The sequence below is a fragment of the Amblyomma mixtum genome, unplaced genomic scaffold, assembly GCF_055824585.1.
Source record: "Amblyomma mixtum isolate Tamu unplaced genomic scaffold, ASM5582458v1 scaffold_13, whole genome shotgun sequence".
NCBI classification, from domain to species: domain Eukaryota; kingdom Metazoa; phylum Arthropoda; class Arachnida; order Ixodida; family Ixodidae; genus Amblyomma; species Amblyomma mixtum.
This window is the reverse complement of record NW_028317662.1, coordinates 2,405,125-2,421,092: the sequence shown is the minus strand read 5'-3', so window position 1 is coordinate 2,421,092 and position 15,968 is coordinate 2,405,125. Positions and strand designations below refer to the sequence as shown.

The 15,968-nt window shown below is 48.7% G+C and overlaps 1 protein-coding gene across 1 annotated transcript in view; it reads right to left on the bottom strand.

Moving 5' to 3' along the window:
* Nucleotides 1-928: 928 nt before the first annotated feature.
* Nucleotides 929-15,968, bottom strand: part of LOC149324886 (atlastin-1-like) — a 60,379-nt gene continuing 45,339 nt past the window's right edge. Inside the window, exons 3-10 of the mRNA XM_089565239.1 lie at nucleotides 5,710-6,037; nucleotides 5,444-5,653; nucleotides 5,146-5,371; nucleotides 4,946-5,103; nucleotides 4,839-4,895; nucleotides 4,708-4,779; nucleotides 4,502-4,648; nucleotides 929-1,405 (exon numbers count right to left, since the gene is read on the bottom strand). Coding sequence (XP_089421365.1) covers nucleotides 929-1,405; nucleotides 4,502-4,648; nucleotides 4,708-4,779; nucleotides 4,839-4,895; nucleotides 4,946-5,103; nucleotides 5,146-5,371; nucleotides 5,444-5,653; nucleotides 5,710-6,037 — 1,675 coding nt within the window. The remainder of the gene's footprint in view (nucleotides 1,406-4,501; nucleotides 4,649-4,707; nucleotides 4,780-4,838; nucleotides 4,896-4,945; nucleotides 5,104-5,145; nucleotides 5,372-5,443; nucleotides 5,654-5,709; nucleotides 6,038-15,968) is intronic.

The following is a 15,968-nucleotide window of genomic DNA, read 5'->3' as shown; positions in this document are numbered from 1 at the left end:
ACATGCGTTTAACTCTGCAACTAAAAATGGTACAGAAAACCAATGGTTGCTTCAGATGGAGGAGGAAAAAAAATGAGCGTAGAAGCCAAGTTTGAGAACTGTGCATTAATTAGGTAATTAACTAAAGGCAAAAATGTCAAAATTGCGTCGAAATAACGCGGACGTCGTCATAGCGACGGGAATGGTGTGTCGTCACAACCACCGGAAGTCATCACGGCATCGTGAAAGTTATCACAGGATGGTCGGAAAAACGTTGGATTTGTGCCCAATTAGATGGAAAGATGTGTAATTAAGCGCAATTAACCCTTGGCATCTCTGAAAGATGTATAATTTGGGTATCCATACAGCCACGGGAACGATGTGACGTCACATCCACCGCAAGTCGTTACGGCATAGTGTCCTCGGCTTTCGCCTCTCAACACCTTAGTTGCCAAAGTGTCAACGTAATTTTTTCTTTTGCAGCGGGTTTTTTGCCGCCCTATGCACTACGATTTTTCTTTCATTTCTGGGTGCATCAGGTTAGGTATCCAACACTTTTTAGCAATAGCGCAGTGGCACAAGGCAGGTGCTATGGCAGCTGTTGCCGTGTTCTCCTTCCACTCTTGCCTGAAAGAACACACATACCAACAACCACCGTAACATTGCAGAACAGTGCAGCACAGAAACACATCACGCTTGCGCACATATCCTCATTTGGCCCAATTTCCCAAACTGACTGACATTTTTCGTAAATACGAGACACTTCCAGCAGCCTTACAATTTTGGCCTCGAGGTTCACAGCCTGCTTCCGGAGGAGATCACAATGGACAGCTTTTAAGAAGTCTGATAAATGTTGTCTTAAGTTGTACCAGCTCAAGTGCTCTCAGGTAACAATGCTTGTGATACTGAAGGAATACCTCGCAAAAGACATACTCACCATGGGGCGACTTCATATCCATTCTTCCAGCAAACGAAACCCTAAGTTCAAGCCATGCAATAGCAGAGGGCCTATGAATGGGAATGACTTGAAAAATTCCCTCATAATCTTGGTACTTAGGTCTTCATATATCTCCCATCTCGTCTCTCCATGACAGTGTGCTCTTTCCTCTTCTTTCCTTTTCTGGGCTTCCTCGAAGGCGGCCTTTTCTTCTGCGAGCCTCTTCTCGAGGGCTTCCTTTTCTTCTCTCATCTTTTTCTTCAGTTCTTCGTCAGCGGCTTTTTCCTGTTCCCTCTTTTTCTCGGATGACTGAAATGCTGCAAATTCCCTTCTGTACCCTTTCTGGGATTCCTCTAAGGCTTCTCTTTGCTCTTTCATCGCCATCTCGAAGGCTTCCCTTTCCTTTCTCCTTTCTCTCTCTAATTTCTCAAAGTACTTCCTGTTCTCGGTGTTAGCTTCGACAAATGCGACGGAGTATTCTTTGATCGTCTGCAAGGAAATGCGTGGAGGTTAGTTCGCTTTGCTTTGCAAATGCAACTGAGAATAATACGCTAATACAACAAAACATAATGCAAATCAATAAAATAGAAAACGATACATCACAATACAACGTTGGTCAATAATGAAGGGCGAAAGGCTTAATTAGGCGGCAACAACAACAACAACAAGAGAAAGAACAAGTGTAAATGGGTGAAGTTCGGGACAAATGGGCAATATCTTTTATTCAGTGCAGTGATTAATTAATGCATGTCGAAATTTAACAGCGTCACGCTCATTAACCACGTAGTCGGGAAGCAGGCTCCAATTTTCTATCGCAGTTGGAAGAAAAGACTTATTAAATGCCAAGGTCGATCCATGTATACGTTGAATACTGAAGAGGTTAAACAGGCGGCGCGATGTTCTGATGGGAGCTAGTAATAATGTGTCACGAAGATCAGGAAAATTGTAATTGTAAAGAGGAAGATGAGCAGCGGCGGCCGCCGCTCCGCGAGCGCCCCGAGAACTGCTGAGCGACCGTGGGCGCGTTTTTCTGTCCGAGGTCGTGGAATCTCTTCTCAAACAGTGTAAGATCACTCACCATACCGCCACGGCCTACCATCCTCAGACTAACGGTTTGACGGAACGGTTTAACCGCACCTTGGGCGATATGCTGTCGATGTACGTGTCTTCCGACCACTCCGACTGGGACAGGATCCTGCCGTTCATCACCTACGCCTACAACACCGCCACGCAGACCACCACCGGCTTCTCGCCATTTTTTCTCCTCTACGGGCGCGAACCTTCCTCACCACTCGACACAGTACTTCCTTACCGGCCCGACGTGTCCGAGTGCACCACTCTTTCGGAGGCGTCCAAGCATGCCGAGGAGTGCCGTCAGCTAGCTCGCTCGGTCGTTAACATCCGGCGAGCAGGGGCGTCAAAAATTCCGTTTCGACACAAGCCACACTGATGACAGTTTTCTACCCGGCTCTCTCGTCTGGCTTCACGTGCCGTCTACCTCACCTGGCCTTTCGTCCAAACTTCTCCCCAAGTACCACGGACCTTACCGCATCGTAGAGCGCACTTCCCCGGTCAACGACATTGTCGACCCGGTGACACCCTCCACAGATCAACGCCGACGCAGCCGCGAGACTGTTCATGCGTCACGCCTGAAGCCGTACTATGACCCGTGTGTGTTGTCGTCTCCCTGACTCGCCAGGATGGCTTCGCCTTCAGCCCGGCGGTGATTGTAAAGAGGAAGATGAGCAGCGGCGGCCGCCGCTCCGCTAGCGCGTGGCGCGAGATCGCTGGCTGGATGACCGAAGCTCTCGGACCGGCATTTTGGCTATCTGTCGCTAAGTTCCTTTCCCCGGAAATCCTGCTACATAATATAATTTATGAAAGAGGCAGAGTCGTGCGATTTTCCGTCGGAACTCTAGTGGCTGGATGTGAAGTGCAGATTTAATCCTGGTGGTACTGCTGTGTCTATTGTAATTTCAGGATATAAAACGGGCAGTCATTCCACAATTATCAATATAGACACTGCATTTGCCTTAGACTAAAAATTTCGAAAATTTTAGAACGTTGCTCCTTATACCCGTTCCAGCGTGAAAAAGGTTAGCTGTGCTTGCCGCTGATTTTGGCTGCTCGGCCACCGCCGAGGCCTCACACGGCACTTGCTATACTGCCAGAGAGGTGTTTTTATTGCGAAAGCCATACTGCGTGCACTTTTCTGCCATCGATGGAGGTTCACCATTCGCTCCGACGGAGCTGCGGCGCGCTACCACGTGACCGCGTGACGTCACGACAAGAGGATAGCTGGGGGCCCAACTCGTCTCATCGATGGAGGCTCATCCTTCGCTCCGGCGCAGCTGCCGAGTGAGGGTGCTCGCTAGACTGAGATAAAACGGGGCTGCGAAAGAGAATTTTTGCCTAAATTTCATAAACGTGCCAAGACAGAATTGCATGAACATTGGATTCTCTTGTTACTTTATTTTGTCTCAGTAATGCTGGCTTATCTTGCAGTTTTTCGCGTCGTAAGAGAGTATAGAGCGTGGCGGGTCCTGGGGATGCGCTCGTGGGGCGGGGGCAGTTTCGTCATCGCCACATTGAAAACGGTTGGGGAAAGGATCCACTACTGCGGTATACTCCGGCCTGCAAGTTTAATCACGTCCAAGAGGTCTCTCCGAGGCCTATAGTCGCGTGCTAGCCGCCAGTCAATGCCTCTGCCATGCCTTAATGTAGTCGACAATTAACTGGGTATTCCTTGGTCGTCCCGTTTCCTAAGCGCTTGGTATTATGCCGTCAGCTCCAAGAAATATGCACTCTCAACGCTATGTGGGACGGAAGCAAGCTCGAGTTATGGAGTTCGGAGGACAATTCGACGAATAGCAGTAAGTTCTTTACAGGGACGCGGGAAACTGCTCACACCACCCGGAAGTCGTTAGCATGGCTGCCACGAACCGAACCAGGGGTAATTAAGTCTCAGGTTGACTATAAACGTGCTGGAGCAGGACAGCTCAAGGAGCAGCTACTGCTCTTGCCATCCATTGCATCTCTGTCAAGACGGAGAATGATGGCATCAAAATCCGGACTTGCATATCCTCGAACAAGCGGCGCGTCGGGCCTGCGACGCTGGCCTGTTATGAAAAGCCGCAAATCCCCCAACACTGTTCAGTGAACACATTTAACACATATATGCAGCCATTTTTGGTTGCAAGAGATATTTATTCAGTTGGAATCTAAAATAACAGCTGTCAGTGAGGATGGTTAGAGGAGGGAAAAAGATGTGAGATACGAACAATTCACCTTATGGTAATTTTGTTGGCGCTCTTTAGTGGAATAATGCTTCGAAATCAAAGTGAAGCCTGAAAAGTAATTTATCCCTGTATATTTTTCTGGACATAAGTTTATTTATTTGGTAAGATTGGTTACGTTTCACCGGCAAGTAGGTATTGTTTTTCATCAGTGTTGGTCGGCCAGCGGCTGGTTAAATTTTCTTTCAAACGACGCTACAATAATGTTTCAGATCCCGAACTCTAGAATAACGACATTTCTCTAAAAAATGAACAGCAAGTGGGGCGAATAGCATAAATCGAAGCCTACCTCTAGGAGTGCCATCCTGTATTGCTGCTTCAGCTCCTCGCCGCCCATTTTCAAGGCACCGTCGAACATTTTAAGAGCTTCCTCGCGTCGCTCCTCGAGACATCTGTTGAGCTCCTGCTCGCTCAAACACTTACCCCCACAGAACATCTGAGAGTGACGTAAGAATGTGAACCTAAAGCCTCCCGAACTCTCCTTTGACTACTTACCTGTCTCATGCCTCGCACATAAAATGCGCCAGCTTCTGCCAGAGCAGCAGCGTTCATTGCCGTGGCAGTCGCCTACAAATAGATCAAAAAATAAGTTCTAAAACTGCAATGTGTGAAAAGTAATTTCTCACCTCAAGCGCCGACTGAGGAGTGGGGATGTCACCCTTCTTGAAAGCCTCTCCATAGACCTGCACCAATCGCTCATTGAGACACGCCTAAACAACATGCATAGCTGTACCTGAATTAAGACGAATAGTCGCTTGCAAGTTATGTTAAAACCATTGATCCTTTTAGGATGCAGGTTTTCTGGGTGGCCGAGGCTCGATACAAATTCCCCTAAGTGCTGTCTGAAATTGGGCGCAGCGTCCGATAGGCATCCTTTGAAGTTCGGGTCACCTGCGTGAGTAGTCGCTTACTGTATGCACATGAAGCAGTTACGACGTACCTTAGCTCCCGGATGAGGCATTAGAAAGCAGATAATCTCTTCGAAGGAGGACTGAACACCTTCGCGCAATTTTCGTAGCTCCTCAGGCTTATCTTCCGAAATCTTCAGGTACCGTTTTAGGTATTCTCGGCCCCCTTCTTCACCGAAGCTCAACTGGTGCGAATAGCTCCAATCCCGGATCAGAAACACCAGTTTCTGGAATGGTGTGTCAGTCACTTCCTGCAGTAACACAGATTTTATGAATTTAGTGCCCCAGTAGCCTCCAGTGAGCTTCTATCTGATGCTACGCACCTTTTGCACCAACTTTCCGTATTCGCAGAATTGCAGATGCTGGAGGTCGTCCTCTCCAATGCGCTGCGAGAGATTGTAGATCTGGACTGAACTCAGAATTGTGCTGAGAGAAAATATCATGGCAGATTCCTTCATTGTGGAGTTCCCGTCAAAAGTGCCCTGGGTGTCCATCAAGACCACAGCCACCTCCTCGCCTTCAGGTGTAGGAACCTGCACAGATACGTAGTCATTCTTCCAAAATTCTTTAGCAGGACCGATCTGCTTACCAGGAAAACTTCGCTCCAGAGGTTTATTCCCAGGGTTTCTCGCTCCCAACCTCCTCGCCAGGTGAAGCCATCGAGTGTCCCGTCGGACTCGTAAAGCCAGTTGTCCCTACATTGACTTCGCAGACAGCGTATGAAGAAGTTAAGCAAGAAGGACTTCCCTCTCCGAAAAGCTCCAGCCACCGAGATCACAACCACGGGCTTCTCCTTGACACGGTCGTCCAGTAATAGTTGTTTCAAGGCTCTCTCGTCGAGATCCAACTCTCCATGGTCCTTGGATTTGAAGATAGGTACTTCATGGCGAATTCCCGGTTGGTCCACCATCACACGCCTGTAAATATTCACTTATATCAGAAGATATTAGACAGTGGGTATGAGAAGTTACTACTTCTACCAACAGAGCAACTATAACGTGGCAGTAGTGGTTGTCGGTGATAATATCTACAAGCAACTGCCACTGACAACTGGACTTTTATAGTTCAAGGAATGGGGGCCTGGCAGCATGGGCAATAAATTGGTCCGCGATGCTCAAAGTAGATGCAGTGACATATTCAAGAAAACTTTGCGCAGAATAACACAAGACGGAGGGAGAAACACCTACACACACAAGCGAGCGCTATTAAAGAAAACTCGTGTGTGTGTACCTGCTTCTCCCTCCGCCTTGTGTTATTCTGCGCAAAGTTTTCTTGAATATATCGCTGCATCAACTGGCCCAACGTTCTGCTCTAGTAGTTGCAGTATTTCCTAAATATATCAGACACCACGCCTAATAACACGGTGTGTGTCGGGATCCTTATTCAGCAGAGGTAAGTCAATGGAAAAAGATGAGCATTACCGTATGTTTGCACTGCGCATCTGTTGTCGCACCGTGCGTACGAATAATACTAATGCATCCGTCTGGAGGTCGAGCTCTGTCCTTCAAATGGAGTAAGGTGACCAATTTGTTGCAGCGAACAGAGAGACAAGAGAACTGCCACATACCTAATCAATATTGCTGGAGACAAGAACGCTCAGATGCGATGTCCTACTGGGAGGTAACTATTTTTATCCTTTCACTCCTTTCATTTCTCTTCTGGTAACTGAACTTCGCTCATTGTGTTGACTTGTATTCCAGCACACAAAGCCTTGATATATTAAAAAAGCACATGCTCCTGTTAAAATTAAAACGAAATTGCTGCTTCTGTACTAAGAGGCTGTTTTATTACGTAAGCAATATTACGATAGGTTGCAGCCCATCGCGTCGGGGCGGCCGCGAGGCACGTTTGACCTTGAAGGGCGGCGCGAGGCGCGGCGCACTACAGCTGTAGCCGCGCCGCTGCCGAGTGGAGGCGCTGCCGTCTCCGCGTTCTCGCCAGCTGCGGAGTGTGGAGAGGAGGCTGGAGAACGGGGGGGGGGGGTTATAAAATGTGTTCGCTCACTTGCGGGCTGCGTCGTTATGCCGCCTGATAAACAGAAAAGGAGGCTACGTTGGCTTGACAAAGCCAGGAAACGACAACGGGCTTCACAAACAGATGAAGAACGCGAACAGCGCCTTGCTAAGCGGCGCGCTCAAGACGCTGCTAGACGGGTGCACCGCGTCTCTATCGAAACCGAATCGTCTACAATCGGTCATGATCCCGAATGGAACGCTATGGATGCTTACGCAGCCTACCAGGTTAAAGCAAAGCTAAACCCCAGCAAATTTTTCTTCTTTGCAGCCATTGCTACAGTGTAATTTCCATGTGGTTGGGCTACTAACACCGTTTAGTTGGGCTACTAACACCGTTTAGTTGTTCTGGATTCTTTAAATTTATTGCCCATATGGCTGTGCAATCCACACTATAGCTTCATGAAATTCTTGCTGTTCTGAATCTCCGAGTCGCGCACATTACCTGAGAAAATCTGTATCTAAAGCGAAGCGACAAAAAACCTAAATTCTTATTTTGGCTGTTAAGAAGGAAAAAAAAAAGAAAATGGTTTGGTTTGGTTTGGTTTATGGGGTTTAACGTCCCAAAGCGACTAAGGCTATGAGAGACGCCGTAGTGGAGGGCTCCGGAAATTTCGACCACCTGGGGTTCTTTAACGTGCACTGACATCGCACAGTACACGAGCCTCTAGAATTTCTCCTCCAAAGAAATCCAAAAAAAAAGAAAATATTTCCCAATTGTTCAATCATGAGTATGAACCAATGCTGCCTTTACAACATTAGCTTCACTGCCTGATGCCACAAACTGGGCCATATCATTCAGTTTTTCCAGAACAAGATTTATTAAAGCGCAAAGACGATCTGCGCGCATGCACACCTACAGAGAGTTTTGCTAAGACATTCTACATCGCTAACAAAAAAACTTGTCGGAGTTACTACATGTTTGAATGTAATCGAAGTTTAGTTTTTTGAGCAACTTGACATCGCTCTCGGGATTGGGTGTTCTTAATCATATATTTGGTTGAATTCAGTAATGAGTTATTGACGTACAGGAAGCGTGAATAAATATGCGAAACAGGGAAGTTACAAGAAAGTTTAACAGCGGAGCAGCTGCAGCATGAAGCCATAAAGTGAAGTGCGTGTTTCGTGCATCCCTACGCGACATTTGCCGGCCATCAAATAATTGCTGGGTGAACATCTAGATCACGAGGAAAACTGAGCCTTTCCTTGAGTTAAATATTAAACTTTTGTGGGCACCCGTAATTGATGCGGCGGCCACACAGGTAAGTCGTTGCACAGGATTGCGCCATATAGAGGCATTAACCAAACAGAAGGGATTAGGTATTTACTCCCTGATCATATCTTCACTGGGGTAAGGTTTGAGAAATTGATGTTGCATCCATGCACAGGTAACAAACTGCTATGGCTTTCAGTTAATTACACCTTGCCTTAGTTCCGTAGAGGATGGCATCGTAGATGATGTGGAGGTCCTCAGAAAGGTCCGTTGTAGCGACCACAGAATGGCACCCCTATTAGCTTAGATTTGAAGAGGGAACGGAGGAAACTAGTGAAGCGGAAGGCTGTTAATGAGTTAGGGTTAAGAAGGGAGTTAGAGGAATTCAGGATGTCGCAGCAGAACAGATTTCCCGCTTTAACTGAAGAAGACGACATTAGTGTTGAAACAATGAATGATAATCTCCCAGCTATCGTTACAGAGGGCGCCGCAGAAGTAGGGGTGGTAGGATGGTTCGACAGGATACCGGCAAGTTATCTCAGGAGACTAAAGATCTGATTAAGAAACTGCAAAGCATGAGGGCTTCCAACTCCACAAAAAGAATAGAACTAGCAGACCTATCGAAGTTAATAAATAAGCTCAAGGTAGCCGACGTAGGAAAGTTTAACATAGAGAAAATCGAGCATGCTCTAAACACGGAGGTAGCCTAAAAGCAGTGAAGAGAAAACTGGGCATATGTAAAAACCAGATGTATTCGCTAAGAGACACAGAGGGAAATTCGATTAGTAATATGGATAAGATAGTTAAAGTAGGTGAAGAGTTCTACTTATATCTATACAGTAGCGAATGTAATAATAAAGTTACTGAGAGAGGGAGTCGAGCACAGCAATGGGACATCCCGCCAGTAGCGAAGGATGAAGTAAAGAAGCCTTAGGAGCAATGAAAAGGGCGAAAGCAGCTCGTGAGGATCAGGTAACAGCAGATTTGTTGACGGACGGAGGAGAGATTGTGCTAGAAAAACTAGCCACCCAGTATACGCAATGCTTTGTGACCTCGAGAGTACCAGAAGCTTGGAAGAACGCTAACATTATCTTAATTCATAAGGAAGGAGACATCAATGACTTGAAAAATTACAGCCCGATCAGGCTATTGTCCGTTGCCTACAAGGTACTTACTAAGGTAATCGCTAATAGAGTCATGACAACCTTACACTTTAATCAACCAAAGGATCAGTCAGGCTTTCGTAAAGGATACTCGATAATAGACCATGTTCACAGCATCGATCAGGTGATAGAGAAATGCGCAGAGTATAATCAGCCCGTATATATAGCCTTCATTGATTACAAGAAAGCATTCGACTGAGTAGAAAACTCAGCTGTCATGCAGGCATTGTGGAATCACTTTGTGCAAGAGTGTTATGTGAAAACATTGCAAGATATTGATAACGACTGCACAGCTACTATAGTCCTCCATAAAATCAGCAATAAAATTCCAATACGGAAAGGTGTCAGGCAGGGAGACACGATATCGCCAATGCTATTCACCGCCTACTTACAGGGGGTATTCTGAGGCCTGAAATGGGAAGAGTTGGGGATAAGAGTTAATGGAGTATACAGGAGTAACTGGCGATTCGCGGATGACATTGCCTTGCTAAGCCATTCAGGACATGAACTGCAAAGCATGATCAATGAATTAGACATGCAGAGTAGAATGGTGGGGCTAAAAATCAACACGCAGAAAACCAAAGTATTGCTCAACAGCGTATCAAGGGAACAGCAGTTCGAAATTCTAGGGAGGTGCTGGACGTAGTAAGAGAATATGTCTACATAGGGCAGGTAGTGAACGAAGATTGGAATCACGAGAGTGAGCTAATTAAAAGAAGAGTAGGGTGGAGCGCTTTTGGCAGGTTCTCTGAGATCATGATTGAGAGTTTACCAATATACCCCAAAGAGAAAATATATAACAGCTGTATCTTACCGGTACACACCTATAGGGCAGAAACGTGGAGGCTAGCGAAAGTGGCTGAACTTAAAGACAGCGCCGCGAGCTATGGAAACGAAAAGTATAGGTTTAACGATAAGAGACAGGAGGAGGGCAGTGTGGGACAATAACATAACACCAGTTAATGACTGCTTAGTTGAAATCAATTGGAAGCAATGGGCTTGGGCAGGGCAGGTAATTCGGAAGCAAGATAACAGATCGCCCTTAAAGGTGCACTAAAGAGGAATATGAACTCGTATTTTTGCCGCTGGAACTCGATCTACACTTTCGGAGCGCTGTTAGAAACTTCGAAGTATTGCCCTGTGCGGCTGACTTCCCTAATTTAAAACGGATTAACGCCCGGCTCCCGCATTTTTTTGGAATTCCCCGCATACGGTGGGAGGAGTCGACCAACCTTTCAGCCAGTCCCGTGGTGGCTTAGCTCACTGCCATCGGCGGAGTTATACGTAGTGATCGGCGAAAGCAAAGAGTCGATGCGTGGGCCTAATTTGATTGTGTAGTCTCTGACTAGACCTATTTATTCATGCAAACCTAAAAAAAAAGCAAAACTGCGACGCGACTGCCTGAAAGGCACTCCATGCGTTGGTCGACTCCTCCCACCGTATGCAGGGAATTAAAAAAAAAAGGGTGGAAGCTGGACGTTAATCCGATTTAGTTAGGGAAATCGGCCGCAGAGGGCAATAAATCGAAGTTTCTAAGAATTCTCGGAACGTGCACACCGAGTTTCCGCGGCAAAAAGACGAGTTCAGGTTCCTCTTCAGTGCACCTTTAAGGGTAACAGTGGATTCTAAGGTGGGAAGCGTAGCAAGGGGAGGCACGAATGCTAGGTGGGCGGATGAGATTAAAACGTTTGCTCGGAAAGGATGGAGAGATATGAGAGAGGGCTTATTTATGCCTGCAGTGCGCGTAGTCGGGCTGATGATGATGATGTTTGGCCGACCGAACAACCGGCGATGAGATGCGCCCGCCTTTGCTAAGGAATCGCGAATTAACATTCACGCATGTCACATATCACACATCGAACAATACAAACACTGAATGTCGCGATAATGGAGAGCATATATTGATACATGCATCGTATCATCACTGACGAGACTACGCGACCCGTCTGCCAGCGCCCATATCGTGTTTCCCCGGTGGAGAGAGAAGCCATTCAGAATCAGGTTGCCGAGATGCTTGCAGACGATGTCATTCAGCCGTCCACCAGTCCGTGGGCATCGCCTGTGGTTCTTGTCAAAAAGAAGGACAATACTCTGCGTTTCTGCGTGGACTACAGGAAACTTAACAGCGTGACCAAAAAGGACGTTTACCCGCTGCCCAGGATAGATGACGCGCTCGACCGATTGCGGAACGCCAGATACTTCTCGTCATTGGATCTTAAAAGCGGGTACTGGCAAATCGAAGTGGACGAGAGAGACCGGGAGAAGACGGCTTTCGTGGCGCCTGACGGCCTCTATGAGTTTAAAGTGCTCCCATTTGGTCTGTGCTCAGCACCGGTTACTTTCCAACGCATGATGGACACTGTCCTCTCCGGCTTGAAATGGCAGTCCTGCCTGGTGTACCTGGACGATGTCGTTATATTTTCGCCCACCTTTGACCAACACTTGGAGCGGTTGCGCATTGTGCTACAAGCGCTCAAATCCGCGCAACTCACCATCAAAGCCGAGAAATGCCATTTTGACTTTGAGGAACTTCGCTTTCTTGGTCACGTTGTCAGCGCACAAGGTGTTCGCCCGGACCCTGACAAGACTGCTGCCGTCTCAGGTTTTCCACGCCCAACTGACAAGAAGGCCGTTCGCCGGTTTTTAGGCCTGTGCTCCTATTATAGGCGCTTTATTCAAGATTTCTCGAAAATCGCGGAACCGCTAAACGCACTGACCCGTGACGACACGCCCTTCCTCTGGGGGACCGACGAAGAGGCTGCATTTGTCGAGCTTCGCAGCCGTCTGCAAAGCACTCCGATACTCGGCCATTTCGACGAGCATGCTGCCACGGACATCCACACTGACGCCAGCAATGTTGGCCTTGGTGCAGTACTGATCCAGTGGCAAGACGGTGCAGAATGGGTCATCAGTTATGCTAGTCGGACACTTACGCGCTCCGAGACCAATTATTCTACGACGGAGAAAGAATGTCTTGCAGTGATATGGGCCATCTGCAAGTTCCGACCGTACCTCTACGGACGACCCTTCCGTGTGGTAAGCGACCACCACTCCTTATGCTGGCTGGCGAGCCTCAAAGACCCCTCAGGACGCTTGGCTAGATGGAGCTTACGCTTGCAAGAATACGACTTAACAGTAGTTTACAAGTCTGGCCGCAAGCATCAGGATGCGGATTGTCTGTCGCGCGCGCCTATCCCAATCAATACCGAAGAAACCACCGATGATTTTCCTTTCCTGGGCTCTGTTAGTACCACCCAAATGGCGCAGCTTCAGAGGGCGGACACGGAGTTGGCGCCGCTCATCGATTACCTCGAAGGCAGTGAAGCTCCCATTCCGCGTGTTTTTATTCGAGGGCTTCACACCTTCACTTTACGGTCTGGTGTTCTCTACAAGCGCAACTTTGCCAACAGCGAAGAAGTGTTCCTACTCGTCGTACCATCACAGCTGCGGTCTGAGATCTTGAGTGCCTGTCATGATGCACCATCCGCCGGCCACCTTCGAGTCAGCCGTACACTCGCGCGGATTAGACAAAAGTATTATTGGCCCAGGTTACTCCCATCGGTGCGGGCCTACGTCAAAACATGCCGTGAATGCCAACGTCGGAAGACTCCTCCATTGAAACCGGCCGGATTTATTCACCCCGTCGATCCACCGAAGACCCCTTTCCATCAAGTGGGCATGGACCTCCTTGGCCCATTTCCGAAGTCTTCGTCTGGAAAGCGTTGGACAGTCGTTGCGACTGACTACCTCACACGGTACGCTGAGACCACGTCTCTTGCCAAGGGCACTGCTGCTGAAGTGGCGCAGTTCTTCGTCCACAACATTGTCTTGCGTCATGGAGCACCCGCCGTTGTTATTACTGACCGGGGAACTGCTTTCACGGCCCGCTTAACCCAGTCCGTGATGACTCTGACGCACACGAGCCACCGACGTGCTACGGCGTATCACCCGCAGACAAACGGGTTGGTAGAGCGACTCAACCGCACACTAGCCGACATGCTATCAATGTACGTTGACATCGAGCATCGAACTTTGGACGCCATTCTGCCGTACGTAACGTTTGCGTACAACACCGCCCTGCAGGAAACAACCCGACTGACCCCCTTTCAGCTTGTCTTCGGTCGCCAGGTGACCACTCCGTTGGATGCTATGTTGCCCGTCGACCCTTACTGCGACTCTGACGCTGACATCGACGTAGATACCTTCGTTCAGCGTGCTGAGGAAGCGCGTCAACTGGCCCGCCTGCGCATCCACCGTCAACAGGAGGCTGACGCCACTAAGTACAACTGTGGACGCCGTTTCGTCAGTTATGCTCCCGGCGACCTTGTGTGGATTTGGATACCTGTTCGTCGCCGCGGGCTCTCTGAAAAGCTGCTGCGCCGATACTTCGGCCCTTACGAAGTAGTGCGCCGTATCAGTGATGTGACTTATGCAGTTGCTCCCGCCCCGACAGCTTGTTCATCGCGCCGGTCGCACCGAACTGAAGTCGTACACGTTGTTCGCATGAAGCCTTACCACGACCGGCTACCTGACTGAACTGCGGTCCACTGCAGCTGCGTTCTACCCTTCCGCTGACTTTTCACTCCCAGCCGCATCGTGTCGATGCTGCAGAAGAGGGGGGCAGTGATACATGCATTCGAAGAAGAGACAGAAGTAGCGCATGCGCTAGAAGAGGAAGAAGTTAGTTGGCTCTCTCGCGCGCGCTCGAACCACTAGGGGACCGCCGCAGGTTTTTAGTCTCTGCGCGGGTGTTCTTTTTGGCGTTGCACGCTACAATATGTTAATGTGATTCATTGCGTAATTATCTGACACTCAAGGTAGCATGTAGCACAGCGATAGTGTACCGAAACTGAGGCGAATCGTAAGCCCAACCCACCTTCTGGAGATGGTGTTGGAAATTGAGTTGTTTTACGGTAAAATAGTGCGAGAGTTTGAAGATTAGATCTGCTTTTCTGTGCATCAGATTTAAATTTCATAGTAAGATGGTATTTATACAGGTGAAGTATATTAAGTGACATTTAAAGAAAAGATTCCTGTTCGTTGATCCATATAGTCCACTGTAGATGTGCCGGACGTACTTCTGCAGGTAGTGAATGCGCTGTAAGTTTGAGGAACAGGCTGTCCCAAAACTAAATGACAATAATTAAGGTTCGAGCGGAGGAGCGTTATATTGTCACGAATATTACACGGCACTGAGTGAGAGACACAAGAACTGTTCCAGTCTGCCGAGCGGTCACCAGCAAGAAGACAAACCACTTCTTCTTCCTCGTCACAAGCGAGATGGCGAAGCACTTCTTCTTCGTCCACTTCTGAGCTGTGTCATTGCTCCCTCCCCTGCAGCATCGCCTCGATGCGGGCCGCTTTCACAGAGGGGAAAATGGGTTATGCACGGAAAGTGAAACACAGCTATCACGACACACAACCGGCGGCACTCAGCGTCAAGTACAATCAGCAGGACGGTCGTGGTACGGCTTCATACGAACGACGTGCACAACATCCGGATGCGGTGGCCTGCGTGAAGGGCGGCCTGGGGTTGCCGGTGAAACGTCGTACGTCACGTCGCTAATGCGGCGGAGAACTCGGTAAGGTCCGAAGTATCGGCGCAGTAATTTTTCGGACAACCCACAGCGACGAACTGGTGTCCAAACCCACACATGGTCACCTGGTTCGTACCTAACAAATCATCGTCCGAGATTGTAGCGGTCAGTGTCGACGTGCTGTTGACGGTGTATTCGCTGCCTGGCCAGCTGACGTGCTTCTTCAGCCCGCTGAACGAAAGTGGCGACGTCCAGATCTGGCTCTAGGTCACACTGAGGGTCGACGGGCAACATGGCATCCAAAGAAGTAACAACTGGACGACCGAAGACAAGCTGGAAGGGCGTGAGCCGCATTGTCTCCTGCAGGGCCGTATTGTAAGCGAACGTTACGTATGGGAGAATTTGGTCCCATGTTTTATGCTCCACATCCACATACATGGAGAGCATGTCGGCCAGGGTTCTGTTCAGGCGCTCTACCAAACCATTTGTCTGTGGGTGGTACGCTGTTGTACGCCTATGGCTGGTGTGGGTCAGATCTAGGACTGCCTGAGTCAAGCGGGCTGTGAAAGCAGCTCCACGGTCAGTAATGATAACCGCAGGAGCGCCATGACGCAGCACGATGTTGTGTACAAAAAACGTAGCTACTTCGACAGCAGTTCCGTTTGCAAGCGCCGTTATCTCAGCGTACCGCGTCAAATAATCCGTCGCGACAGCAATCCAACGTTTTCCAGTGGATGACTTCGGGAAAGAGCCGAGTAGGTCCATTCCCACTTGTTGGAAAGGCGTCTTCGGAGGCGCTATGGGATGAAGAGATCCTGCGGGTTTGAAGGGAGGAGACTTACAGCGCTGGCAGTCGCGACAGGTTTTGACGTATGTCCGCACTGATGGAAGTAATCTTGGCCAGTAGTACCTCTGCCGAATCC